The sequence below is a fragment of the Pseudorasbora parva genome, chromosome 22, assembly GCF_024679245.1.
Source record: "Pseudorasbora parva isolate DD20220531a chromosome 22, ASM2467924v1, whole genome shotgun sequence".
NCBI lineage: Eukaryota > Metazoa > Chordata > Actinopteri > Cypriniformes > Gobionidae > Pseudorasbora > Pseudorasbora parva.
In genome coordinates, this window is record NC_090193.1 from 6,793,371 (window position 1) to 6,820,909 (window position 27,539).

Below are 27,539 nucleotides of genomic sequence, written 5' to 3' on the forward strand. Positions count from 1 at the left end.
TAAGAGCGTGCATATCATGAATGCTGGGTCTTGTTTGTTTTCTGACAATCTACTGAACCTACTGGTAACTTGTTTGCCACGTAGCAATAAAAAAAATACTAAAAACCTTGATTATTCTGGTTAGTCACATTGTACTGCTATTATTTTGAACAAGACTGTATATATATATATCGCGCCAGTTTGACCTTACCAGACGGAAGTAATAATAGAGATGGTAACACTAGATGAGATTCGTCTGGATATGAGGTAAAAAATACATAAATACTGTTCGGTTTCTCACAGACACCGATCGGTTTGTGTCTTAAGACATCAATGTGTCGTCACGAGCAGCAGGGTTTTTGTGCATGTTGTCTAAGCATGTTTTTTCACATTCACATGCATTAAAACTGGCAGACTACAACAGTTGAAGTTAAAAATCTTAATTTGTGTTCTACTGAAGAAACAAAGACACCTACATCTTGGATGCAAAGGGGGTAAGCAGATAAACATCACATTTTCATTTTTGGGTGAACTATCTCTTAAAAGAAACAAACATTGCTTTAGATTCATTACTTTAGATTCTAAACATATAAAAAAAATTACAGATAAATATGAATGGAAATGTGACGTTTATTCAATTACTCATTGGAATACATGTGAATGTGTTAAACAGAAAATGATAATACATATTATTTTACAATTAAAAAAAACATTTTTAGTAAATGGTTCCTTTAATAGGGAACATTTTCACGTTAGCTTCACTGAGTAAAGGTTATACATATCAGGTGCTCAACACCCTGTTTGCAATTATAAAACTCATAAAAAAGATTCAAATGGAAAAGGGAAAGCTGGTCCTAAACAAGGAGATTCATAATGTACATTTACTGGTCAGATAATATTTTAGCCATAAATGGTCAAATAAGACTACATATGGAACTTCTAAATAAAAGCCTTTGCAAGATAATTAATGTTTCTTGGAGTTTCAGCTGAAAGACTTTTAGAGTAATGTGAAATGGTGACATTTTTGTGGACTTAAAGTCAAGGCTGCTACACTGTGCCAAAATAATTTTCATATAAACACCTGGACAAAAAAATTCACAAGACATCTGTATCAGTGATCTTGTCAGGCTCTGCCCGATTAACAATTACATCTGCATCTATGCAGAAAGACCAAATTTGCTTTCACAAAAACATTATTTTCAATTATCATTGGATTTTACTGGCCTAAAAACATCATGCTGTAGTTGTAATGCATATCAGTATTTTCACATTTTGATAAAGGATCATGAAACGGTGAAGATTATGAAGTCAAAATATTATTTGACTTAGTTATTTTGCCTTTTTATTTTATATATTTAGTTCACACTGCAAGCCTTAATGCTTAATTCTGATTTATTGCTCAGATCTGTTTTTTGTTTTTGTTTGGAAGTTAAAATTATCTTTTAAACATGGCCAATATCAGATTAGAGTGTGAACTGGTAGTGGTCCTGAACTGAAACTTCACATGCGCAAAAGAATGATAGCAAAGAGCAGCAAGCTGTCATGAGAAAGTAAGGAGAGAGGTTACTGAAGTCAGCATTTATGAATGTTGGTCTAGAGTGGCGTAAATGTTGCATAAATGTCTATTTGTCTGTTCAGACTGAGGTCGCATTGCAAAACATTTGACATGTATCAGATTTAGGACCACATATGCATGGCTATGTTCACACTGTCAGTCCAAATTTGATTATTTGCGTATCCGATTGGAATCTGATCTCAAATTATTGATGTCCACACTGTGTATCGCATTTGTTTAGATCAGATTTGTGTGTCCATGTAGCTCTTTTGTTTTCCCGAATATCTGCATTAATTTCTATGGTAATGCCATTATGTTGGTGGGCATGAGCCAAAAACAGCTACAACAACTGCTGGCAATGACTGAACAGTTGGAGACTGGTATGAGCGGCTTTAATCCGTGGCTTTTTGTTTCCGCTGGTTTTAAACATTCTGAAGCCGTTCTGAAACTTAAAGTAGGGGCAAGCTGGGCGTTGCCATCTTGCGAGTCATCGCGTGTCACTCCCGGATAACAGAAAATGGGCAAAAAGGCAGGAAGTGGGTGGAGCTTAGGTGACGCAATGAATATAGACGGCAGATAAATGGCTATCCACCTGTCATTCAAAGTAACCACGCCCTTAATTACGCAGAACTTAAAGGCTTTATATAACGTAATTGAATGAGTTATAAAAAACATGTCTTATGTCATTGTATTGTCATTTTCTGCTAGTCCAGCACTTTGCAACAACACAACCTTGTTTCTGCAGTAACTTTCAGCATGTTTCCTACATCAACGTCTGACTTTATGCTTTACGTGGTGTGAGAAAGTCACATAAACCACGCACAATCCAATCAGAGCAGTCAGACTGCAGTTTAGCTTGAAACAGATTTGTAAATCACATTTCATGTGATTTTTAGCAGTTCACACTCGCTAAATCTAATCGGATTTCAATCGGATATGCACAAAAATCGAATTTTGACTGACAGTCAGAACACAGCCGAAGTGTCCCAAATCAGAATAAAAAAGACCATATTCCATGTGGTTTGTGCAGTTCACATTGTTATAAATCAGATCTCACATCACATCTGATCACATCACAAACAATCGGATTTGGGCCACTTTTGCCTGCAGTGTGAATGTAGCCTTAGTTAAATGAAAGGCTGTATGTTTTAACCGTCTGAATTCATTAAATTTAACTAGTCTAATGCCTCTGCAAGATGGCTTTATTTTTTTATCCATAACACAGTAGAAGGTTCGTTGCACACGAGAACCAGCTTAAGGCTACACTATCTTCATAGATCCCTATGACCTTTCAGCATTAGTCTAGATCTGCCAATACTCCAACATTTCAATCAATGCTCCTTTAGTGCAGGAACGGCTTTTAGTTCTTGAGCTTCTTGGGCAGGATTTTCCTGAGAGTAGGCTTCTGGTCCTGGGTGGTGTCCTGTTGTGGATGGGGTAATTCTGGTTCGGCTTCGTGAAGCTCTTTGAAGCTTTGAACCGGCTCTTTGGTCTCTCGTTTGGCCTGCCTCAAGAGACGTTTCATGTTCTTCACCTTGTCCCTCAGGTGATTGTTGGCCTTTTCCAGGATCTTCACTTTCTGAGAGAGGTTTTTGACTTTCTCTTCCTCCTCAAACAAGGCCTTCTGCACATTGGAGCACCATAGCTAAAGGAAAGTAAACAGGAAGTACATTTTACTAAACAGAAAGTACAAAATGCATAAAATATCTGTTTGGCTCCTATACTTATAAGCATGATCTATACTTCAGAAGCAGATTGAAGGCTTTGTGGCAATTGAAAGCAAATAAAATATTAATGAACTTTAAAAGTTTCAAGTATGAAGCAACTTTCAGTCACCAAAAGCAAACATAGCTATTTCATTTTTAATTTACAGCTATGTGGTGCATTTTGTTTTTCTTTTTGGAGGTACAGCTTGGTGTAAATTCCTTTACTGCTTGACTTATTGTGCATGAGGCATGTGGCTTATATACAAGGCGCATGATGTAGAGAGAAAACATTATTCATTTGGCTGTATTTTAATCAGGCTCTGATTATCAGTTGGAAATCAAAGCAGCTGGAACTCATTTGAAACTTTTGAAAGCATTTGTTGTTCTTGATACGTAACGGTAACTTCATAATCCTGGGAAAAGCAAAGCATTTGATGCTTGCCTCTCACATATGTGTCCCTGAGTCTAGCCCGAAAAGATTTTACATCTGAAAATTAGTCACAGCTGGGCCTTTTCTGTAAGTGTAGATTTCCTGGGTAGCTCTAAACATCATGCTTGCACCAGAAACTGTGTGTAGGTCAGATGTGATTGTAGATTTGTGTGATATAAACATTTAAAGGCTTTCATCAATGTGGAATATATTTAGGAAACTAAAGAGAGGTCATACTGAGATTATACAAAAGTGCTTCATTGTTGCAAAACCCCCAAAACTTTCTTTATATGATTGTTAATTAAAGAAGACAGGGTTGATTTTCATTTGCTGCTACTTTCAATTCCCAGAGGAAGCAATCTTTTGTTGACAGCTCTCACAGACATGGGAACTTTTATTGCTTAATTATGATAGCCGGTTTCAGTTTCAGCCAAGACTGCTTGGATGACTACAGTTTAAAGTTCACCCAAAATGAAAATTGTGTCACCATTTAATCACATTCATACCATTCTATTGTAATAATAATAATAATTAAAAAAACGAAAAGATTTTTCATTATTTGTATTCTTCTAAATATCTCCTGTTGTGTTCCACAGAAGAAAAAAAGTCATATATGCTTCAAACTACTTGATGCAGAGTAAATAATGTAAATTATTAATCTCAAATGTTTTATTTATGGGTCAACTGCCTGTACATTACATTAAACAATGGGAAAACAACAACTGAGAACTTGTCCTTTACTTTCAGGATATATGTTGCTTTAATGGAATAAGTCATATAAATTGAATCATTAAGGAGGCTGTATATTGTATCACCTTTGTCTTTGTACCGATTAGTGATACAAGCAGAAATTGGGCAATTCATGTAAATAATTCTATCCATTCATATTGCATTACCACAACTGAAACATTTCATATGAATTTAGGAATCAGACATCTAATGGATGCTACAGTTGCCACAGAGATGCATCTGTGATAAGGAGAATCCTTTCTCCTTGATGCTATGATTTTGCACTCTGGCCTCTTTTGACCTGTCATAAAGAAGATCACAGAGGCGTGATCTCAGTCAGCAGCTTTTCAGGAAATATATCCCTCTCTTGGGGTCTTTGAGGGTTGAAGGAGTAATTTGGGTCAGAGATGAAGGAAACATATTTCTCTCTTGCTAGGATCCTTCCCCTCCACCCTACTCAGTAGTTGGGGTCTGCTTTCATGGACCCATAGGGGTCTTTTAAACTTAAAGATTAGAGTGAACACAGATTATGTGTTTGCTTCTGTAGGAGAACCCTGCTTAATGCTTACATTCTACTTGTGCAGGTGCAGAGTATGGACTAATGTTAAGAGTATGGAATCACAGTAAGATGATGCAAACCGTTATTTTCAATCCATTCATATTGCATTACCACAACTGAAACATTTCATATGAATTTAGGAATCAGACATCTAATGGATGCTACCGTTCCCACAGAGACTATGCTTCTCTATGCTTCACTATGCTTCTCTGGGTCTTAGATTTAATTTTTGTCAATAACTATGCCTTGGTCAGATTCAGAACCATGTTCAAAACAGATGTAGAAGCAGGGACGTGCACAGGATTTTTGAGGGGCAGTTGCTCTGACCTAAAAAAGAGACCCCCCCCCCAACCGAAACCACCCACCATGATCTGTCCAATTACATATTATTGTTATTGCCATTATCATTATTATTGCAATGCCCCCTAGTGGTATTTATGTTCTGCTCAGGAAAAATATTATAGGTGGGGCTATTTTTTTGCAGGGGGGTCTGGGGGTTTCTCCCCCAAGAATTTTTTTTTATTTCGTAGATGTGATTTCCTGCATTTTGGTGCGTTTGAGGCCATTTCCCTTGCCTATACCAATAAAGAACTCAAACCAGTCAATATCAATAGTCTAATAAAAAAAGACAATATTAATTTAACTGCCATCAACAGTTTATGATCGTCCTTTTGTTATACCTTTCCGACAACGTTAAGTCTCACCCGACAACGGCGACAATCTCCTTCTAGTGCCACTCATGCAGGCTCAGCCAAGGCGGTTAGAAGGTTTTTGGGGGGCCCAAGCAAAATGGACATGGCTAACTTTCTACAGATAAACGGGTAATGATTAAAAAATGTTTGTAAAACTTTAAGAAACCATTTTTAAAACATCTATAAACATTACATAGATAGACAGACCAAATATTCCTAACACTTTGTTAAGGGTTACTAGTTGGTTTGTAAACTGTCTATAAACATTATCTGGATGGTTATTATGAAGTTGCAACAGATGACTATAATACCTGTTAAATAGTTAATAAACAGTAACAGTAAAACATGTGGGTTGTCCTGATACTGTACTTCAAAATGCAACAGTGTAAAAATTGCCACACCGAATAAAGTAACTGTTCAACATCCATTGGTAACTTATAAAAATAATATAATATTTGCATAAACTGTTACTACCATATATCCTGACACTAGCACATTAAGATAAGCTATGAAAAAAATCATGTTCCTCTGCCTCTTTCTGGTTAAATAATGTTTATAATAATAGTTAATGCTATATTAACTATTCCAGGTTATTTATGCATAGCATAAAAATAGTTAGTAGCCTATAGCATGCTATGCCACTTTCATCAAAACCTATTACAAAGCTATAGCAATTTTATGTCATTAAATACGATAAACAGTTATTCTGGAACAGATCTGCGTCTTCCTTATCCCGTTAAAAAAACATATTACAGTATGTAACCATATTCCATCCGTTCGAAAAAAAAGTTGCACTAACTGTTCGTTACAAGCAGCATTTGCCAGGCAGGTAACGTTAGCTAACATAAACATATTTTTGCTAGCCTACCTGCTGCAAAATTACACAATTTTTGTACAAATAAAGCTATTTTATATAGTGTAATTGATCACTTACCACTATCTTGTTTTTTCTCTTTTTTCTTTTCTGGCTTCCTAAAGCATAATTCCGCTTCATGATCGCCGAGGAGGTTTTGTATTTTGCCGGCAGCAGAGATTGCGTGGTTGGGTGGCTGTTGTCAGCTACGACTGAGAGGGCCCCCTTGAGGGGGATTCCGATAACTGTCATTGCACTTTACTGCATTGACTATCAAAGGGGCGCTCAAGCAGTTTGTCGTTGCATTTTATGCTTAACCTGTCGCTGTCTTGAGGCCCCAGGCCAGCTCGGTGCCCCAAGCAATTGCTTGACTTTCACTTTCGGACGGGTACCCGAATATGGAAGTGAACGAGGCTTTGCGATTTTTTTTTTTTTGTATCTTGGCCTACGTGAAATTCTGCATCCATTGTACGATTTTTTTTATTTATTTTTTTCCACCTCGGAAGGGCAACGTGAGTCGAGAAGGGCATATGGGCAGTTGCCCGGGCAACCTGAGCAACCCCCCTGTGCACGTCCCTGTGTAGAAGATTGAGTCCATCAACACACCCAAAGCTTCACAGTAGTTTTGCAGGTGGATGAGAGATAAATCATTGTGTTTGTTTGATAAATATGTTTTGAGAGCCCTGTCAGAGAATTATTCTGGATGCCGCTTTCAAAACAATCTCTCCTGTGAACTGACAAGGGAGTTGAAGCTCATTAAATATGCAAATCTTATCCAATCCTAGCCGTGGGCGTTTACTTCTAAGTCTCCAGTGCGGCACGCCCATCAAAACCCAGCATTCAGGAGACAGCTTCAAAACCAGTGTAGAAAATAGCCTATTACTTATTAGTTATGATGTTTTTGAATGTAAAAACCATACAAACGTCATAAGTTGACCTCAGACCACAGTATAATTTTTTTTAAAAAAGCCAGTTCATGACACCTTTAAGGTAGCTGTGCGCACGTTTCTCTGGTGCAAAAGATCTATACGGCTCCTGCTTATTTTCCTCAAACAGCTAAAGATTTTTTTAAAATAAATATTTACACCCCTCCATACATCATCCTTCTATCCATCATCCCTCCATCCATCAATCCCTCTATCCCCCCATCCATTTATCTATCCATCCCTCCAACCTCCATTCCTCTTCCCTTCCTTCAGCTGTTCACAGCAATACGGCTCCCTTTTACGCTGATATTTCTCAAACAGTTAACTCTTCAGTCCAGAACCTCATGCAACGGATTCTACCACATGCAGTCTAGACTAGAGGTGGTTGATTGCCCCTTATTTCAAGATGAAAAAAAAGTATTGTATGTCCTCAAAGTGTGTGTGTGAACTTTTAGCTTAAAACTGCCACAGATAATTTTTTTATTGCTTAAATAGTGCCGTTTTTGTGTGTTCCATTAAATGCAAATCAGCTGCTGCTCACGGGACAGAGCTTGAAGAGCTTGCATTAGCAGTTCTGATTACCTCATACCTCAGACAGGCAATGAAACTGTTCAGAGACAGGATGTTGAATGGTTAGTAGAATTAATGTACCTGATGTGCAGTTAACTATATTCAAATAATTGATTAGCCTATTCTGTCATGATAATCTACAAATTCTCAACATGACCTCACCCCTTTTGTTGTGTGTTCCCGGAGGCAGGGTTTATGTTAATTTCAGGGCTGGTGATGTCACTAACCTGGGAGAAAGAATGTGTAGTCCCTACCAGCCATTTGTTGTAGTCCTTAAAAAAACATTTCTTTAAAATAAAATATCTGCCTTTGCTTTGAACTTTGAACGCTATAACTTTACAGATATTGTTAATGCTCAAACAGCAACATTACACACTAATTAAAGTTTAAAAAGGGAAATATTAATCAACCACCCCTTTAACCTCCATTTCTATTTTCAACCGATCTATCCTTAAAGAGATTAATAATACACTTGTCTTCTCATCACAGCACTCACATTCCAAACATTAACCATATCATCCCTTCTCTCCACTTCTTTACTCAATATGCTACCATCAACCATGCCATCAAACTTATTTAACTGTCAAGCCACAGAGCTTGGCTCGCCAAAGCAGATATCATTAGTGCTTCAAAGTCTTTCCTATACATCCAGATTTCCAGTTTTTAGAGTCCTTTGGAAGAGCACAATTTGCCATATGCCTCACCTTTGATTGCAGAAGCAGCCCCAAGATCTTTGACTCCCTTTCAGAAGAATGAAATGGTAGTTGTCTGCATACAGTGGCAGTCTTGCAGGCTGACCAGGCTGACCCATGAATGGTATGGTCTGTGTAAAGAGACATTTGTGGCTAAATTTGTGGGGGATAAAGGAGAGAGAAGACCTTTCTTCTGGATTCCCCAATATACCTTCTGGGCTTTTCGGCGGCACATTTTAATACTGTCACAGAGAGGTTTCAGGAGGTGAAAAAGCAGTCAGCGGCTTTCCAGCAGTATATCTCTCGCTGCTCTAGCTCATCAGAAAGACTGCCTTGAATGGGCCCTGCGGACTGTAGAAAAAGGATACAAACTGCTGTTCAGCTCCCCACCCCGAAGTTCAATGGGGGTCAGGACTTTGGTGGTCCCAGAGCAGGTCCGGGTTATGGAACAGGAAGTTCACTCGAGTTCACTCCATTTTACGTTCTATGGCCTCCTTACCAACAGGGAGTCCGGGTTCTACAGCCAGTACTTCTTAGCTCCCAAGAAGGAAGGGGTTGCATCCAATAATAGATCTGAGATACTGGAATTGTTCTCTGAGGAGTTTGCAATTCAAGATGCTCACAATTCCAGCCATCGTGAGTCAGATCCAGTTCGATGACTGGTTCTCAGGATAGATCTAAAAGACGCATGCTTCCATGTATCCATCCTTACATGTCACAAGAAGTTCCTGAGCGAAGAGTAACAATATCGGGTTCTTACATTCAGTCTAGCTCTTTCCCCTCGTACCTTCACCAAGTGCATTGATGCAGCTCTAGCTCCTCTCACTCCAGGGTATCCGTGTACTGAATAACATTGACAACTGGCTCATTTTGGCCCAATCACGAGAAATGCCAGTTAGGCATTGAGATTTCGTTCTGGCCGGTAGTCTGTGCTTAGGGTTAAGACTCAACAAAAAAAGTGTGTTGACGCCTTCCCAGAGAACCCTGTTCCTGGGAGTTGTATGGGACTCGACCGCGATGCAGGCACAATTATCTCCTGCACATATCAAGTCTATACAGGGGATGGTCTCTAGAGCAAAACTAGGCCACAGCCTCACTATGAAGCAGTTACAGAGACTGCTGGGGTTCTGGCTGGAGCATCCAACATAATTCCGTTCGGCCTGCTACACATGACAGTGTGCTTCACCCTACAGTGATGGCTGAAAACTAAGGGGTTTACCTCGAGGGGAAATCTGTTCCATATGATTTACATTTTATATTTAATCATTTAGCAGACGCTTTTACCCAAAGCGACTTACAAAAAGGGGAGAGCAATAGAAGCAACGAAACAAACAAGGCCAACAACCTGCAAGAGCTGTAAGAATTCTCAGTTAATCGAGCACAGTACACAAACAAATATATATATATATATATATATATATATATATATATATATATATATATATATATATATATAAATATATATATATATATATATATATATATATATATATATATATATATATATAAATATATATATATATATATATATATATATATATATATATAAATATATATATATATATATATATATATATATATATATATATATATATATATATATATATATATATATATATATATATATTTATTTATATATTTTTTTATTAAGACAAACAAATAGAAAATTTAAATGGATAGTTAAGTGCTAGTCTTTATTGGTCAGGTGCAATTCCAAAAGATGTCTTAAGATGTTTAAAAAAAAAAATGGCTACAGACTCGGCAGCAAGAATTGAGATCGCCAGGTCATTCCACCAGGTGGGAACGGTCCAGGAAAATGTCCGTGAGAGAGATTTCATGCCCCTTTGGGATGGAACCATGAGGCGCCGTTCACTCGCAGAACGCAAGCTTCTGGAGGGTGTGTAAGTCTGAACAAGGGAGTCTAGGTATATTGATATTAAAAAAATCACTAGATAAGGGTATGGTGGTGGGTGCTGTCTTCATTGACCTCAAAAAGGCCTTTGATACGGTCAATCATGGCTTACTTTTATCTAAAATGTTAGGTTTTAATTTTTCTACTGAGGCAGTTATGTGGTTTACTTCTTATCTTCAGTCTAGAGCACAGGGTGTTAGAATAGATCAAGATATATCAGCATTTTCAAACATTAAAATCGGTATTCCACAAGGCTCTATACTTGGACCGCTGCTGTTCAGTCTCTTTATAAATGACTTACCTATGCACTGTGCAGGGGCCAGCTGTCAACTTTATGCAGATGATGCAGTTTTTTACATCGCTGCTAAGTCGCCTAAACAGGCTGCAGAGGCATTGTCTGTATGTATGTCTCCTATTCAACAGTGGCTTAGTCAAAATCAGTTAGTCTTAAATGTTTCTAAAACAGTTTCTATGTGTTTTTCTATTAGGAAACATGATTTAAAAGGAAATTTTATTATTAATTTACAAAATGGAAAAATTGATTCTGTTACAGATTTTAAATATCTTGGATTGGTTTTAGATTCTCAGCTTACATTTAAAAAACATATAAAGAAAATTTCAAGAACAATACAAAGTAACCTTAAGTGTTTTAAATTAATTAGAAATTACATCCCAAACCAGGCAGCACTGTTGTACATGCACGCTATGGTATTTTCTCATATATCATATTGCGTAACAGCATGGGCACAGGCTGCTCCTACTGTAATTAAAAGTTTAGGTTCATTATATAATCGTGCAATTAAAATCATGGACAAAAAACCGATTCGATATCATCACTGTGCTATTCTTAAAAAATATAATTTAATGAGTTTTGATAGTTTTATTAATTTTAGTTTTCTTAAATTATTGTATAAATGTTTTAATCATTTAACGCCTGAACCGTTAAGTAAATATGTGGAGAAACTGAACAGCAGTAGAGTTACGAGAAGTAATACACACCATGATTGTAAAATTCCATACTGCAGGACTAGTTTTGGTCAGACAGCTTTTTCTGTTAGAAGCTCTAAACTCTGGAATTTATTGCCACCTGATATAAAAACTATTCCTGATTTTAAATTGTTTTCTTCCAGACTTAAGACATGGTTAAAGATAAATCAGACTTGTACTCACTTATAATATCATGATTATATTTTGTATGTTTGGAAGTTATAGAGTATAATTGTTTGAATTTTATTATTGTATGAATCAGTTTTTAGATACTTTTTTGTATTTATTGTATTTGATTGTATAAAGGCCCTTCTAGGGACAAGTGTTGCAAATTAGCCTTTGGCTATATACACTGTGATACAGACATCAGATTGTTTAGTTTAAATGATCTATGTTGGTGGTATCTGTCCCTATCAAATAAATTATTAAATAAAAATAAAATAAAAAAAATAAAAATTGGTGCAGAGCCAGTGGTTGCTTTGTAGGCGAGAACCAGTGCCTTGTATTTGATGCGAGCGGCCATTGGCAACCAGTGCAGTTTGATCAAGAGAGGCGTAACATGCGCTCTCTTCGGCTCATTAAAGACCACTCTCGCCACTGCACTCTGGATTGGTTGCAAGGGTTTGATAGTGCATGCTGGAAAGCCAGCTAGAAGAGCATCACAATAGTCCAGTCTGGAGAGAACAAGAGCTTGGACCAGGAGTTGTGTAGCCTGTTCTGATAGGAAGGGTCTAATCTTCCTAATGTTGTATAAGGCACATCTGCAGGGCCGGGCTGTTGCAGTAATGTGGTCAGTGAAGTTTAACTGGTCATCCATCACAACTCCAAGGTTCCTGGCTTTCCTGGGTGGAGTTATGGTTGATGAACCGAGATCAATGAAGAAATTTTGATGAAGTGCTGGGTTGGTTGAGACAACAAGTAATTCTGTCTTTGCAAGATTGAGTTGAAGGTGATGCTCCTTCATCCGGTCAGAAATGTCTGTCAGACAGGCAGCGATATGAACACTGTCTGTAGGATCATCTGGTTGAAATGAGAAGTAGAGTTGAGTGTCATGAGATAGCAGTGATAGGAAAAGCCATGTTTCTGAATGACAGAGCCTAATGATGACATGTAGATTGAGAAGAGAAGTGGTCCAAGCACTGAGCCCTGGGGAACGCCAGTAGCTAGATGATGTGACTTAGACACTTCACCTCTCCATGACACCCTGTAGGACCTACCCTAGGAGAGATAAGACTTAAACCACTGGAGAGCAGTTCCTGAGATACCTATCTTATTAAGAGTTGACAGGAGGATCTAGTGGTTAACTGTGTCAAAAGCAGCAGACAGATCCAGCAGGATGAGCACTGAGAAATTGGAAGCTGCTTTTGCCAGTCTTAGTGCCTCAGTTACCGAGAGCAAGGCAGTCTCAGTCGAGTGGCCACTTTTGAACCCGGATTGGTTGTTGTCCAGGAGGTTTTTCTGTTTAAGAAACATAGAGAGTTGATTGAACACAACTCACTCAAGTGTCTTTGCAATGAAAGGCAGAAGGAATACCGGTCTGTAGTTTTCTAAAAGTGCAGGGTAACGCACAGTTGCCTTTGTTCCCCCACCATATGGAAGAAACCTTGGTTTCTGTCCCAGGGGCCAGTGCTGGGAGTGTCATGTTGCCAGAAGACTGTTTCAACAGACACACCCCTAACTGGTTAGGGTACGGCCATGGAAGGCTGATTTGCGAGTGGTCTGTGGGAGATCCGGAATTCCTCCTGGCAAATAAATTACCCGGAAATGCTGGCAGTCTACAAGGCTCTGAGGAGCTTTTTCCCAGACCTCCCTGGCCACCATGTCATCAGACAACATGTCTGTAGTTTCGTATCTGAATCATCAGAGGAGTCTAAGGTAGTGCCCTCTATGCAAACTGGCACACCAGTTCCTCCTTTGGTCCCAGGGGAAACTGTCGTCTCTCAGAGCGATGTTCTTTCCCGGAGATCAAAATCAGGGAGCAGACGTCCTGTTGTTCCCTGAGAAGGGAACAAGACACTGCATCTCGCCGCCTCCCCTCATCAGACAAGGAGTGCCTGCTTTATCGCAAAAGCTGTCTGTACTATGTTCCAGCATCCCCTTTGTAGCGCAGCACCAATCAGGATTGGAGATAGATTTAATTCATGCTTCAGACGCGCTACGCCAAAGTGTCGTTGGACACAGTGTCTCGTTCCTTTCTCAGGGAACAAGGGTTATAGTCATAAGCTGAGAGTTCTCCCAAGTGGAAAGCTAAAGAAGAAAAGATGTCCAGCAAGGAATGTTAATATCCCAGCAATCAAATATGGGTTTGAAAATTTCTGTTAGTTTGGTTTCTTGAGAGAAGTTGCCTACTTATTCTTGCAGGATTTCGCTGGCAGACCAGCTGATGTTTAGACACATCTTCCACTGAAATGTTGATTTGTATGTTCAGCATGCAGTAGCCACAAAAAATTGCAGCTGGAGCCCCTGATCCTTTCACAAGCCAAGAGAACCACAAACAGACATGCAAAAGACCTGAACAAGCAGTACTGCCATTCCACTCTGGTTTTCTCAATATGGTCAGTCTGTCTCCCTATTAACATCCATCAATTTGCATACAGTAAAGCACACAACCAAGCAAGGATATGGCAAATTCTCTCTAACACTACAATAAACGTGCTCCAGGTGGATTCTGATTGAAAGCAGAACAGAATTGTCAGCAATATTCTCTGCTTTGTGCAAAGATCATAAGTCATGTCAAGGCATAAGTTAAGACAGTATTTATTTATTTATTTAGGTTACAATTTATTAATTTAATAACCACTGGACAGTGAATAGCTCACTGGGTCAGCAGGGTCACAAAAAACAAATTAACAACAAAACAGGTTGAGACAAGTTAACTGCAAAAGGCGAGTTACTCATGGCTTCACACTTATTTCTTCACCTTTTTTTGTCTCCTGTGCCACTATAGTTCAGAACTGCAAACTTCCTGGAATCTCCAGAAGTACAAGTGAATTACCTCATTCGTTTACAACTATATGTTAACTTTTAGAATATGGTTAGTGTTAATAGAATAAGTTGACATGTACTTGTAAAATAAGAATATCTGTTGGGGGAACATCAAAATAAAATTTTATCAGATATAAGCAGACAGTTTACTCTGAAGACTGGTAGCTGACAAGTTGCAAAGTAACTCAGTTAGTAAAATGTCTAAAATGTATTAATAAAGTGTTACCTCATTTAAAAAAAAAAAAAAGAAAGTAATTTCCAAGGAGTCTATAACAGAGGTTTTTAACAGATGGGTTGTGATCCCAACATGAGTTGAAAATCTTATCTAATAAGAAAAAAAACACTTTCCACATCTTTTTTTATCGCTGTAATAGTCTGTGCGTCTAATGTACCTTTACAATACTCTGACATAAATTCATCTTTTACTTGTTAGATTCTAGTCAAATTAAGCAAATTCCAACATGGACAGCTGGCATGCCATGCTCTCATCCTCCAAAAAAATGAAAACAACACCAACCAGTGCTCTTACATATACCCCAAGTTTCAGAGACAAGGCTTAAGGTAGTCCGAGACTAAAGTGCATGTTTGCGCTGTTTGAAAGCAACTTGCACTGAGAGATTTTAAAATATGTTAGTGCCATTGTTTTGTCTCAAGATGCACACCAGTAATGTTTTTTTTAAAAGGCATGTCTATAAATGTTACTTAAATGTCATATTTGATAAGATAAGCTAAGCCCTGCTAGTGAAACCGGGACATGCTGTAATAGTGCATGTATTTTTTATATTATTATTATTATTATTATAATATTAAAAGTAGCTTACTCGGTTGTCCTCCTGGACCTCCCAGTCTGGGGTGTACATATGAACCTGTGTGCCAGCTGTGCAGTTGGAAAATTGGAACAAGCTGGCAAACATGCGGTGGTTCTCCGGTGTGTCGGGGAAGATGGGGTCTTGGAAGTTGACTCCGTGAGGAATGATACTGTAGTTTTCGTCCATCCTGAGAAGAATCACACGCAACATCATATGAAAAATAATCATCAAGTGTGGAATATGATTTGAACAAACTACTTACTCTAAATATTAAACTCTTTCCACACCATATGTGCTCTGCCATGAATGATACATTAGAAGGCATATTGAAAAGAGTAGTGCTTTTACTTTTCTAAGCAATTTAATTTATGATTTTAGAAAGAGGATGATAAATTCTATATATAACTTAAACCATATCTATATCATAGAGCTTTAGGATGGTCTTTTGACCAATTTGAGCCAGTAACATCTAACCATCAAGCTACTTAGTACTTTAGCTTTAGTGATTAACTAGCATTACCACTTGGAATACCCATCAATGGCAAAAAATGCTTTAGCCTGTTACAATGTCCATACTCACCACAGAGGTTATCAAACATGAGGAACAAATTTAGCACTAGAAAAGCATGCTACACTACAAAAGTTGCACAATCATGTATTTTGGTTTCGTCTGTGTGGGCCTCAGTGTTGTAAGAAATCACCACCACTTGGGACACTTAATGTCAATGACCCATATATTTTTACACAGGGAAGAAGCCAAGGAGAGGGGAGGTACTGATGAAGGGTATGCTGGGACAGCTCTATTTGTGTTCTTTACATGTGTGTTTGTATTCCTAAAGTATTAGCAAACGTATTATGTTTAAAGAACAATAGTGAATATTGAAAGCATATATAGTAAACAATAAGAGGTTAATTATACAGTGTGATGTCACAAGAATTATACATATAGCTTTTCATTTCTCTTTGTTCTTTCCCTTGTGTCTCTATCTATGTGAGTGGAGAATTCATTACTTATGATTGGCGGTCAAAGCTGCTCTTTGGCTGGTCTCGTGCTGTTTCGGCCTGCAGTCTTGCAGAATTTCACACATCAACACACACATGCACACAAACCTCCCAGCGGTGAGGAAATGAGGAAAGCCTGTTATCAAAGTTTCAAGGGTGGTTGTAAAAATATTAATGAAACAACAAAAAAAAATGGTTACATTGGCACAATGTGGGGAAATGAGACACGCGTTTCATACAGACTCTTCAAAACGCCTGTTCTCCTTTATTCGGTGTGTAATTTGGCCACCATCAGCTTACAGGAAAATCTTATTTCATGCCTCTGATTTGTGTTTGTACTACTTTAAGACATCAAAATGCAAGCTTAACGGTTTGCAGCACTTATGTGTAATCATCGTCAATGTATAGTTTAAACTTTTAATCATTTGGAAAAAGGAAAAACCAGTTACTCAAAACAAAATGAGAAGTTAATGCATGTGCATTTGTTAGAAAGCCAGAATTCTAATGAGGCATCTTTTTTAATGGTTTATTGAATAGTCTGGATAATAGTCCCCCCCCCCCCCCCCCCCCCCATGGTGCTATATGATTATGCATATACAGTCATACATAAGCTTTATTCATGGCTTTGTTGGCTTCAAATGCCATTGCTCTCAATGAGGGAAATGGGTTTGAGGTGAATAGTTTTCCACCTGGCTTCTATAGCCCCTTTTCCCTGACGGAAACATTGGCCTTGGAACTTGACAGCAGAGAGTCCCTCCATCTGGATCTAATTCAGCCTCTTTAGAGGGGCATCACAAGCTCAGGGGCTTTTACAAAACCTGTGCTCAGAGCTAGACTTGGAACATCTAGATCCAACAAGAGTTCCAGAATTATCTGATGGATTTTAACTGAGCTTCAGAGTCTTTTGTACTAAATGTCCAAGTCTTGAGTCTCAGCCTCAGCAAACCATTGTGCTGTTAGTTTTCTGTGGAGAAAAATAAATATTTTGAAGAATGTAAACTTTCCTTTTTTATGTACCTGAAATATAAAAAGTATATTTCTATGATATCTGTAATGCTTTAGAAAGACTATTAATATTACTGTCATTTAAAGAATATTTAGTACAAGCAATTGGGAGAATGGATGGATAGAGTTGTACAGACAAATTTAAGATAATGTAAAAGGGAATTTCTTGTCCTTTTTGGAACTTGCCGGCTTGCTCCATTCAGGAGTGTGTGCATCCTTCAAATTTTCTTCTTTTCTGTTTTTTTCGTTGATGTTGGTGTTTTTTTAAGGGAAGTAAATGGTGACATAATTAGAACTATTGCTTAAAGGAAAACGAAGGCAAGAGTTTATTTTCAAAGTACATTCCAAAGGACGGAGTGTCAAACTGAGGCTCTATGAATAAGAGATAAATATTTAGTAAACACATTCTTACTACTTGAGACAGTTCTTAATCCTTGTCTAATCAAAGTGCCTGTTTATTGTAAAGGTTTTGAGGTACACATTTTTAGATAAAGTGTGGATCTATCAATGATGGCAAATCAATTTGCACCGTTTATGGTGCAATGTAATGCATGTTTTTATACATTTAAGGTACGAACATCTCCCTAGATTTCTCGAGAGCAGTGTTTGCAAGTGGCACCAGCCCTGTTGAAAATTCTGCCATAATTCTAAATAAAAACCAATACTATATAACTTTCAGAGGGTTCCTCCTGATATCCTACACATGTTCATACATCTTCAGGATATAAGCTTAATAATTTACTGGCTTTTTTCTATTAAAAAGAGCCTCTCAAGGAAACCTGAATGTAGTTGTTCTGTGCACCATATTGCATTGATCATTGTTTCCATGCAGAGAGTCTCCAGTTTCTCAGGCTTTGATGGTTTGACTGGTTAGAATTGTCTTGCCAAACTGGAACCAGCTGTCTGATTGGTTCATGGCTCAGATTCATGTCATATGGGACATTAAAAGTTAGAGAAGAAAAGTTTGGCATGTGCATTGAGGCAAAGTCCAAGTCTGCTCAACAAGTGGGCCATTTTGAAGTTGTGTTTCCCTTTGTCTTCTCTGGAATTAAGGCAGCGCATGCCATGATGAATTGACTGTGGGTTTGTGGACTCTTGTTTGGAACATTTCACAGGAAATATGGAAGTCACAAGAGAGCAGAATGGAAATGTTCACTAGTTCAGCACTCATAAAATGGAGTGAAAGTTAAGGATAAAAAACAGGATAAAAAATTAGATCTAAGGGATTTTTGTCATTATTACCCTCATACCATTCCAAAACCATAAACAGTTGTTTTTCTGTTGGAACACCAAAAGAAATCAGACTCCTGAATGCTCTTGTTCATTTAATGAAAGTAAAATGAGATGCCATTGATCTTAAAATATCGGAAAAAACTAAAGTAACACATTATTGTATAACTCCTATTGGTTCTTATTTGTGTTATGTGAACAATATGAATATAAAAATATGCAGAATGGACGAGGTCTGTGTGCAAGTTCATCAGATGAATAACTGCTTAGACTGTTCTTAGACTGTTCCTCAAACAAAGCTATCATATGGCAATTCCAGAGTTCTCTCGCAGCACAGATGCATGACAGAATCTTTCAGCGTTACTCTAAGTGAAACATGCTGGAGAGTAACAGGACCTCATGAACCTTAAGTGAATTTGTTCACTGAATGACATCAGGGCATGTATCAATGGTTTTACTGTGAAATACAAGAGATCAAAAAACGAGGGGCAATCTAACATAGGCAATGCTTCTGAAATCTAGATTAGTAAGAATTTAGTTTTTATCAAATTCACAAAAGATTCAGTTAATAGCCATTGTAAGGAGGCTGGCATACCTGTCTCTACAAGCTCAACACCCCATTATTGAGAAATTAAATCAAGGGTAATGTGGAGAATGTTGGGGTGAGGTCAGTTCTGACCTGCTATAAAAAATACTTTTCTGATGAATATTCTATAAGCGGTGTTGGGGTAACGCTTTACAAGTAATCAGATTCGGCTACTTTTTACAAATAACTAGTAAAGCAACATATTACTTTTAAATTTACAAAAAATATGTTACATTTTCAAATAAGTAGTGTTATTTTCCATGTATTGACTGCCTTTTGTCCCTATGAGAATAATGAGTAGTGCCGAGGTGTTGTGTGCGCCGTTTAAACATGATGCTTATTGTAGTTTTAAAATAAATGTGAGCAGGCATTTACTCATCTCACTTGCAAAAAAACCAAACAAAAACAGATTCAGTATTCCTCAAAGTGAATAAAACCAGTAAAATGCAATCTTAAAACATTATGCAAACCTGCAATAATTAAATGTAATAAATTAACAAAAATACTGTGTGTTTTATGTATTTAATCACATTTTATTAACCAATGCCTTCGCTACTGACGTTCAATGATCCACATGAACCACAAATAAGCAAACATTATTTTAAATAAACATTACATTTGTGTTTCGTTTAAAATAAAAATGTTTTCTTGCTTAAGGGGTTACTTCGGTGATTAGCATATGGCTTTCTACCAGTAGAAACGCTGAAATATATTCGATTGATCATGCCCCCCCATTTTATTTCTGGAAAAATTTGCATCATCTGACATTTTTTAGCCAGAGGCTAAAGACTACAGCCAGCAGAGGAGCTATTTCCACATGTTTTCAACCATGGGGATAGGAGATCGCACTCACAGCTCGCAGCTGCAGGCATTCATGTAAACAGAGCGGTACAGAGCAAAGTGAGTGTTTCAACTTCTCAAATTAATTCCTATTAAAAATGAAGCTTCCAAAGGTATGAACTGAAAGCGCGTCAGACTGAACATGAGCTGTGAACGCCTGCCGCGAGCGCGGACGCGTTTACCTCAGCTCTCAGCACAAGAGCTCATTCATCATGATGAGTGAAATCACATTGACTCCTGCTGCGTTTGTGCTGTGACACTCCCAGTGTGACACACTAGACACGTTCAGTTTTTAATTGTAGTGTCTGTTCTCTAACTGAACTGATTTAATGAAAATGAACACGGTGGGAAAGTAATCCATTGATTCATTGATAGCGGTGGCTTTGGGAATGGCCTCGTAGGGCAGCGAAGCATTCTGGGAATTGTAGTCTTTCATCCCCATGAGACAAAAATAAATTTTCTGTCTTTTCTCAGTCTAGAAAGCACCAAATTCAAAAAGATTTTCACGTTTCTACTATATTAATGGCCCAGTTTAAATACAGATTCATCTTCCCAGCGCTGAATTAACCCTTTAAGTAAGCATGTCGAACTTTCTTCTCTGCTTCTTTTGCTATACAAAATGGCAAAACAGTAGTTTTTTTTAAACTGCGCCCTCTGTTGTATAGGCATTAATTTGCATTTCCTTCAGCCTGAGGCTAAAGGCCAAAGCATACTTCATTTTGTAGGCATGCATGAGAGTCAGCGTACAGTGCGTACAATGGTTGACGTGTATTTTATCTTTAGAAGAGTAGGGGTGTACTTAATGCACACCACTGAATTTTTGTAACCGTGCATACATTGCACGCATACATTAAATTTTGTTGCAGTATTAACATAGGTTGTAACTTGTGGTGAGACATTTCTCAAATCTGCCTTTTTTACACGTACAATTCAAAAATAGTATACTTTGCAAGGCTGTGCATTCGACTGTGTGTACACTTTCGGCTCTCCATTTCACTTTTTTCATTTTTTTTGTTATTATTAAAAAAGGAACAAGCAAGCCCAGCCTGGGAGCAAAAAATGAATGCAAAATTAATCTAATTCATTACTTTCCATAAAGAGTAAATTTTTTAGGGAGTTACGCAATATTGGAAGGCATTACTTTTAAAAGTAACTTTCCCCAACACTGATAACAAGACAGAAAAAAGTAAACTTGAACTCCCAAAACACCTGATAAAATGCCAAAAAAGCCTGTTAGCACTCTATTAGACCTAAAACCTGCTGCCCTCAGGTCACCCGAGCAGTTCAGCACTCTGTTCTGTGTAATTAAGTTGAGTGTAAGGAATTCCAGGGCTGTTTTAAATGCTCTGGGAGAATCGTCTGGGAGAATTAGCCACCTTTTAACTTTCCCACAGATTGGGAAAAGCTACATTTTATGTTCACAGCACAGCACTGTGACAATAAATAAGAAGCAGTTATTTCGCTGCAATGCATTAATAAAAATTATGCAATGACATTGTTTTGTTCTTTATTCTGACTGGTTGACATATGTTTTTAAACAATGTTAATAATTTGTTATAAACTGCAGGGCTATGATGTTTTTTGCACTGTGATACAGACATGTATCGTACTTACATTCATCTGTTGTCAATTATTCCTTAATTGTTTCTTACTTTTCTATGTTTGGTGTTTTGACAGGCATGAAAGTTGACTAATCTTTTCAGAGAACTAATGTCAGGTAATTTTAGAATGACGAAATCAACCTGCTACCTTCACTCTCTCTTTCTGTTAAAGATTATGACTTCATTCACATCGACCTGGTTTGACCCTGTAGTCACATGCAGTTAAAAAAGAAAAAGAAAGATACATTGCAATATGGTTCTGTGTATTAGTGGCCTTCAATTACAAAGAATTTTATGATTGAGGGGATGCATTTAGTTATTTTATCATTTTTTAAAATTAGTTATTAATAGTTTTAAAATGTTTTTGATTACAAGAAGGCCATGGGACATTTTTTTTATGGTTCCTCCATTATTTATTGTTGTTAATTTTCAAACGTCTCTTGTGTAAGCTATAAGTGTCTTTCAAGTTACATTTCAGTTACATTTCTAAAACTATGATAATTCAAATATAGAGTGAATTACTAATAAAACATTACAGTAATTATTATGTAAAAAATATGTACTATTATATAATTTATATATATATATATATATATATATATATAATTTTTGTATTGTTTTTTTTACTGTAGTTTTCCCACCATGACCAACAATTTGCACATTGTGTACAGTTTTACAGTAAATATATTTTTTTTACTTTCTTTTCAATTTTTAAACTATCTAACACGTGTAAAATGTTATTTAAAGGTGAGAATTTAGGGTATATGACGTATTAGAAAAAAAAACAAAAAACAATAGTATTAAAACATAATAATATTAAATATTTCCCAGCCATTGATGAAAATTTCTGTCATTTGTGAGAAATAAAAACTTTGCAGACATTGGTGGAAATTTTCTTTTTTCACTGTTATACGGTAGGGGTCACTATTACATATTTTCTGAAAGATTACTGAGTCTTCTGATCAAAACACATGTGAAAAAGTAGCAGAAACAAGCAATAACATGTAAGCAGATGTAATATATGTAAAATATCACGATCATCAACATTAAACAGTACAAATCAAAAATGTCGACCTATGAGTTATAGGACTGTGAAGCTTTGGGGGTTTAGATGGACTCGTTGTAGATTGATAATTATTCTGAGTCTGATCCAGGCGTATAGTCTTTGACAAAAATGTGATTTTCTCCGCTTTTTGCTCAAAATGTTGCTTTTTATTAAACTTAGCCACATTGAAGTGTTGGTAAAACAAAAAGGCCAGCTAGAATAAAATATAAAAATAAATAAATAAATAATAAAATGTAAAAATGTGTTGCATGTTCAAAACAAAATATCCTGGGTGCCATGAAACTTTGTGTTAAAATTATTAAAAATGGTGGCAACTGTTGGTTGGGGAAGAGGTAAAGAAACAACTTTGTGTCAAAACAGTGTCACAGACCCAGCCAGCAAGATTACTTTAGTGAAACAGGTTATATTGTCAGCCCAGAGATACCAGTTTACATAGCAAACGACTTGGCCAGAAAAGTTCTGAGTGGGATGGGTCCAGTATATCACTGCATGAGGGAGTTAAACATCCTTCAGTTTAACTGACTGGACTGTAGGGTGAGACAGGAAACACAAGCAAAAAAGAGATTCAAGCCTTGTGCTATTACTACATCGATCATTTCCGAAATGTGTGTCTTTAGGAAAAAGTGAAATCACAACAATAGTGAATCATATAATCATCTGTTTTCTGTTAGCTACCTCATCCTTTGTTCATTTGCCAGTGTGATTTCATTCTCACTATAAACACAGAAACAAAGACAAGCCAGCGCTAATTAAGTCTGACAAAAGTTTCGATCATTATACACAGACGGTATCCATGTTCATTATACACAAGCTAGCTACACAAGTTAGTAATTTTCCATTCATTACAAAAGAAAACAGAGGGAAATCTGGGTTGTTTGGCACAGTATTCCTTATGTGTTGAATATCCCTGTTGGACCATGCATTAACAAAACCCAACCAAAGGCAAATAAATTCTCGAGTCCTTAGGTAACAATGAGCACAGATGTCAGACAGTTGTGGCCTAGAAGCACCAATGCTCTGAGATGTATTTTTGAAGCCAGCTCATGCCATGTTCCTGGTCAACGCTTGTTAATTCATTATGTTTACCCTTATGTGAAATAACCATAGATGCCACAAACATTAAATGATCTAAAAATGTATTACACATATAAAGTGCTTGCATAGTGACTCATTCTCCCACATGTTACATGTACATGCACCCAAATTAAATGGGTTAAACTCGGGTATTAAACTAGTTAACTGAGGAGAAGCAGGGCCACGGCTCAACCAATCAACCGCCAATATTATCTTCTTATATCGGGCTGCCCCTTACAGTACTGTTTGTTCTCTCAAACCCTGCCTTCCTCTCTCTCTCTTATCCATTCAACCATCATTCCCATCCCCTGTTCTCTTTCCTTCATTGTTAAATGGGGGGTCCTAATCACTTGGCCTACATTTAACTGAGAGGATGCCCCCACTCTGAATCTCCCGGCTGCCAACACCAGATGCCCAGATCAGCCTGATTACCATCCCCTTCTCTTCATCCTCTCCCTATTCATCCATAACTTCTTCAATAAATAATTATCCAACATTCATGGTTGTGGCGCGGTCCTTTCTCGTGAAATAATAAGTAATCAGATTGGACTGAAAACCTTCATATTAAAGGGTTAGTTCACCCAAAAATTTTAATTCTGTCAATGAAACCCTCAAGTTGTTCCAACCCTGTATGAATTTCTTTGTTCAGCTTAACACAAAAAGAAGATATTTTGAAGAATATGGGAAACTAAACAGTTGATGGACCCAATTGATTTTGATAGTAGGGGGAAAAGTCCTATGGATGTCAATGGGGTCCATCAACTATATTTGGTTACAGACGTTTTTCAAAAGAACAAAGAAATTCATACGGGGTTGGAACAATTTTCATTTTTAGGCGAACTATCCCTCCCTCAGTTGACCTGATTGAGTTCGATGTTTGATTGAATTTGTCTAAATAGGATCAGTGGTTTTGGACTTTTACTGGCACCTTTAGGTCTTGTACTAACTGCTGTCACTTCACACTAAAGCTGTTTATCGTTTGCTTTGTCTGTGTCCTAGGAGCTGCAGGTTGTTGTGCTTTGTATACTCTTCTAGTTCTACTCTTGCTCAATGGATTGCATACACTTTGATCCATACCATTACTATTAACTATACTCAGGCTCCATTGATATGCTGTGCCTTTAGTATTTCCATTTTTGTAATGATATATGTTATGACCTGTTGTTTGCTTTAAGCACGGAATAAAAGCACTATATAAAGTAACTATTGTATATATTTTTTCCTTTTCATAATTGCATGACATGGCTAGTCATGTGATCTCAATATGGCAGTGCCCATGAGGGGGGGCGACCCTCAGTATAAAACACTGATTTGTCATGTCTTCATCCCTTCATTTTATTCAGTGTTCTTATTTTCTTTTTTAACTAGCAAAACATTACTAAGTGCACCTTTAAGACGAGTCCGTATTGACATTTAATCTCACCTCAAAAAGAAATAGTAGGAGTTGTTCTCCATGACGCTGTACGAGTAGCAGGGGAAATATCCCAACCCGCTAACATTGAACCTGGAGCCGGATGGCACCTCCAACATGCTGCCCCATGCCTGATCGCACAGCAGCTCGATCTCCGCGGAGAAGAACAGATCCGTGTCGTACTGCCACGGCAGGTAGTTGTACAAGCTGTATGACTCCTTATGAAGGGCGAGCACCTTGGCAAAAACTATGATCTCCGCGAGCTCGGCGCGGCACGCTTCCGTCTGAGGTCTCCAGTCGTGGGGAAGTTGGCATCCCCATGATGCGCTCAGTGAGAGCGCCAATATTAATGCCAGACGAGAACACATGGCATGCACCGTTAACTCGTGCAAACTGCCTCTAATAAAAGCAATTCCTCGCTGTTCTCGCTGAAATCCCCTCTAAAACAGACTGGTCCAGGTCCGCGTAAAACGCACAGTATTAATATCCAAACTCTCCAATGCAGTGAAGGATACGCGTTGATATAAAAGACAGTTTGAAGTTTGTTTTATCTGCTGTTGGTATAATGCATCTCTGTGAATTTAGACTGATCTATAGGTCGTATCCCTCTCCATTCTTTGCTGTGCGAAGTGTGCATTACGCGCAGCGGTTGGTGGAGAGCCCTTCAGTGACGCTCAGCTCCTTTACAGACCTGCAGAAGAAAACGCTTCAGTTCAGCTCTCATCTCACGCATGAACAACGCGGGCTCCAAGAAAGCAGCGCGAAACAAGTTTTAAACGTTTCCAGTTCCATCAGAAACAGCGACGTCAACTGATTATATTAATTTAGGCTAAATTATATAATGCATAAGCAAGACTAAAGAACCTCAAAATGTATTCCAAATTGTTCACTTTGTTAATTTCCAACGCAAAATGTATGGTGATTTGGGAACTGAAATGTAATGCTATGAAATTTCATAAAACCATTCATATAAATATTAAAGTTATTATAAAATGTTACCAGAATAAACACATTCTCCGCCTGTATGTCATGCACATGAGGTTGCCGCATCTTTAATTCATTTTGTTTCTATTTTGGCTTTGCTTTGAGGATACAAAGTGATTAACATGAGTTTCAGTTTTCGGTTTATCTATCTATCTATCTATCTATCTATCTATCTATCTATCTATCTATCTATCTATCTATCTATCTATCTATCTATCTATCTATCTATCTATCTATCTATCTATCTATCTATCTATCTATCTATCTATCTATCTATCTATCTCTCTCTCTCCCTCCCTCCCTCCCTCCCTCCCTCCCCTTGACTTCAGGGAGGAATTGCAAATCCGAGACCCTCGGATTATGCACTACGGACGGGGCCTACGCCAAATGACTTTGTACATTATCAGCTTGCTGAGCTATAAATGCACTATTGTCAATGTATTTCTCGCGAGTCTATCTGGTAGAACTGAAACTGATAGAATGTTCAGTAGACTTTATCCATTTTTGCTTTGTCTTTTTATTCTCTGAAATTTTCTGGGGACCCCAGTTTGAAAACCCCTGCATAACAAACACTACAAAAATGTATTGTCTTATCTATATTGGACAATAAAATAAATGTTGAAAACAAGAACTGTGAATATTTTTTTCTTCTAAAGTTTTGTTAATTTTTTATGTGTGTGTGTGTGTGTGTGTGTGTGTGTGTGTATGTGTAGATTAGAATTTTACCAATTCAATGTTTTTTTTTTTTTTAAATAATGGTGAGCTGAAGTAAGGATAATAAACCACAAATTGGGATAATTAATCATTTGCAAATTACATGAGGTTAAGGTTAAGAAACATCTCCAAGCTGACAGTCAAGCTTATCCTGAAGCGAATCATTAACTCATCACATGTAATGACGTGCTGAACATTTATCACCCTGGACAGCACCCCCACACTTATTGAGACTTACTGAGTTTTAAAGAATGCTGTGAGGTGTAGATGTTTTAGCTGTCAAAAATGTTTTTAAATTTGAAATATCTTCTCTCTTCTTCAACATTCATGTACTGAGCTAAAGAGGCAGTCCCAGAATTTTAAAAGCGGTCTTGAGCCCTATTTGGACAATAATTGTTTTTCAGTTTGATAAACTAAAAAACAAATTCATGCCACCTCAGTGATAAAACTTGTGCATTCGGATGGTGATGTGCTCCTGTGCACCTGGGAATGTAGTTGTAGCAATGTCCGCTGGAGGTGAGGTTTTGATGAACCCAAAAAGCAGTTAACAAACTCTAAAGCTTAAAATAAATAAAGGGCTTGGCTTAACACAAATCTCAACAAAGATTTGGCTTTAACAGAAGACACTCACCAACAGCAGGC

At 37.5% G+C, this 27,539-nt stretch overlaps 1 protein-coding gene across 2 annotated transcripts; it reads right to left on the reverse strand.

Moving 5' to 3' along the window:
- Positions 1-612: 612 nt before the first annotated feature.
- Positions 613-27,539, reverse strand: ccdc3b (coiled-coil domain containing 3b). 2 transcript variants are annotated; one of them, XM_067431326.1, is made up of 4 exons: positions 27,529-27,539; positions 25,212-25,890; positions 15,397-15,571; positions 613-3,179 (listed from the first exon to the last, which is right to left on the reverse strand). In XM_067431326.1, exons 2-4 carry the CDS (start codon positions 25,565-25,567, stop codon positions 2,895-2,897), a joined length of 816 nt encoding a protein of 271 aa, XP_067287427.1. In that variant the 5' UTR covers positions 25,568-25,890; positions 27,529-27,539; the 3' UTR covers positions 613-2,894. The 2 variants fall into 2 exon arrangements, with proteins under 2 accessions (XP_067287427.1, XP_067287426.1); XM_067431325.1 differs by lacking the exon at positions 27,529-27,539 and adding an exon at positions 27,381-27,491.

What these genes read in the sequence shown, in the direction of transcription:
- ccdc3b (XM_067431326.1), bottom strand. Translation starts at nt 25,567, where the DNA reads ATGTGTTCTCGTCTGGCATTAATATTGGCGCTCTCACTGAGCGCATCA. An exon ending in TCCTACTATTTCTTTTTGAG is followed by an intron (nt 15,572 to 25,211) that starts GTGAGATTAAAT and finishes GATTCTTCTCAG; the next exon opens with GATGGACGAAAACTACAGTA. An exon ending in AGGTCCAGGAGGACAACCGA is followed by an intron (nt 3,180 to 15,396) that starts GTAAGCTACTTT and finishes ACTTTCCTTTAG; the next exon opens with CTATGGTGCTCCAATGTGCA.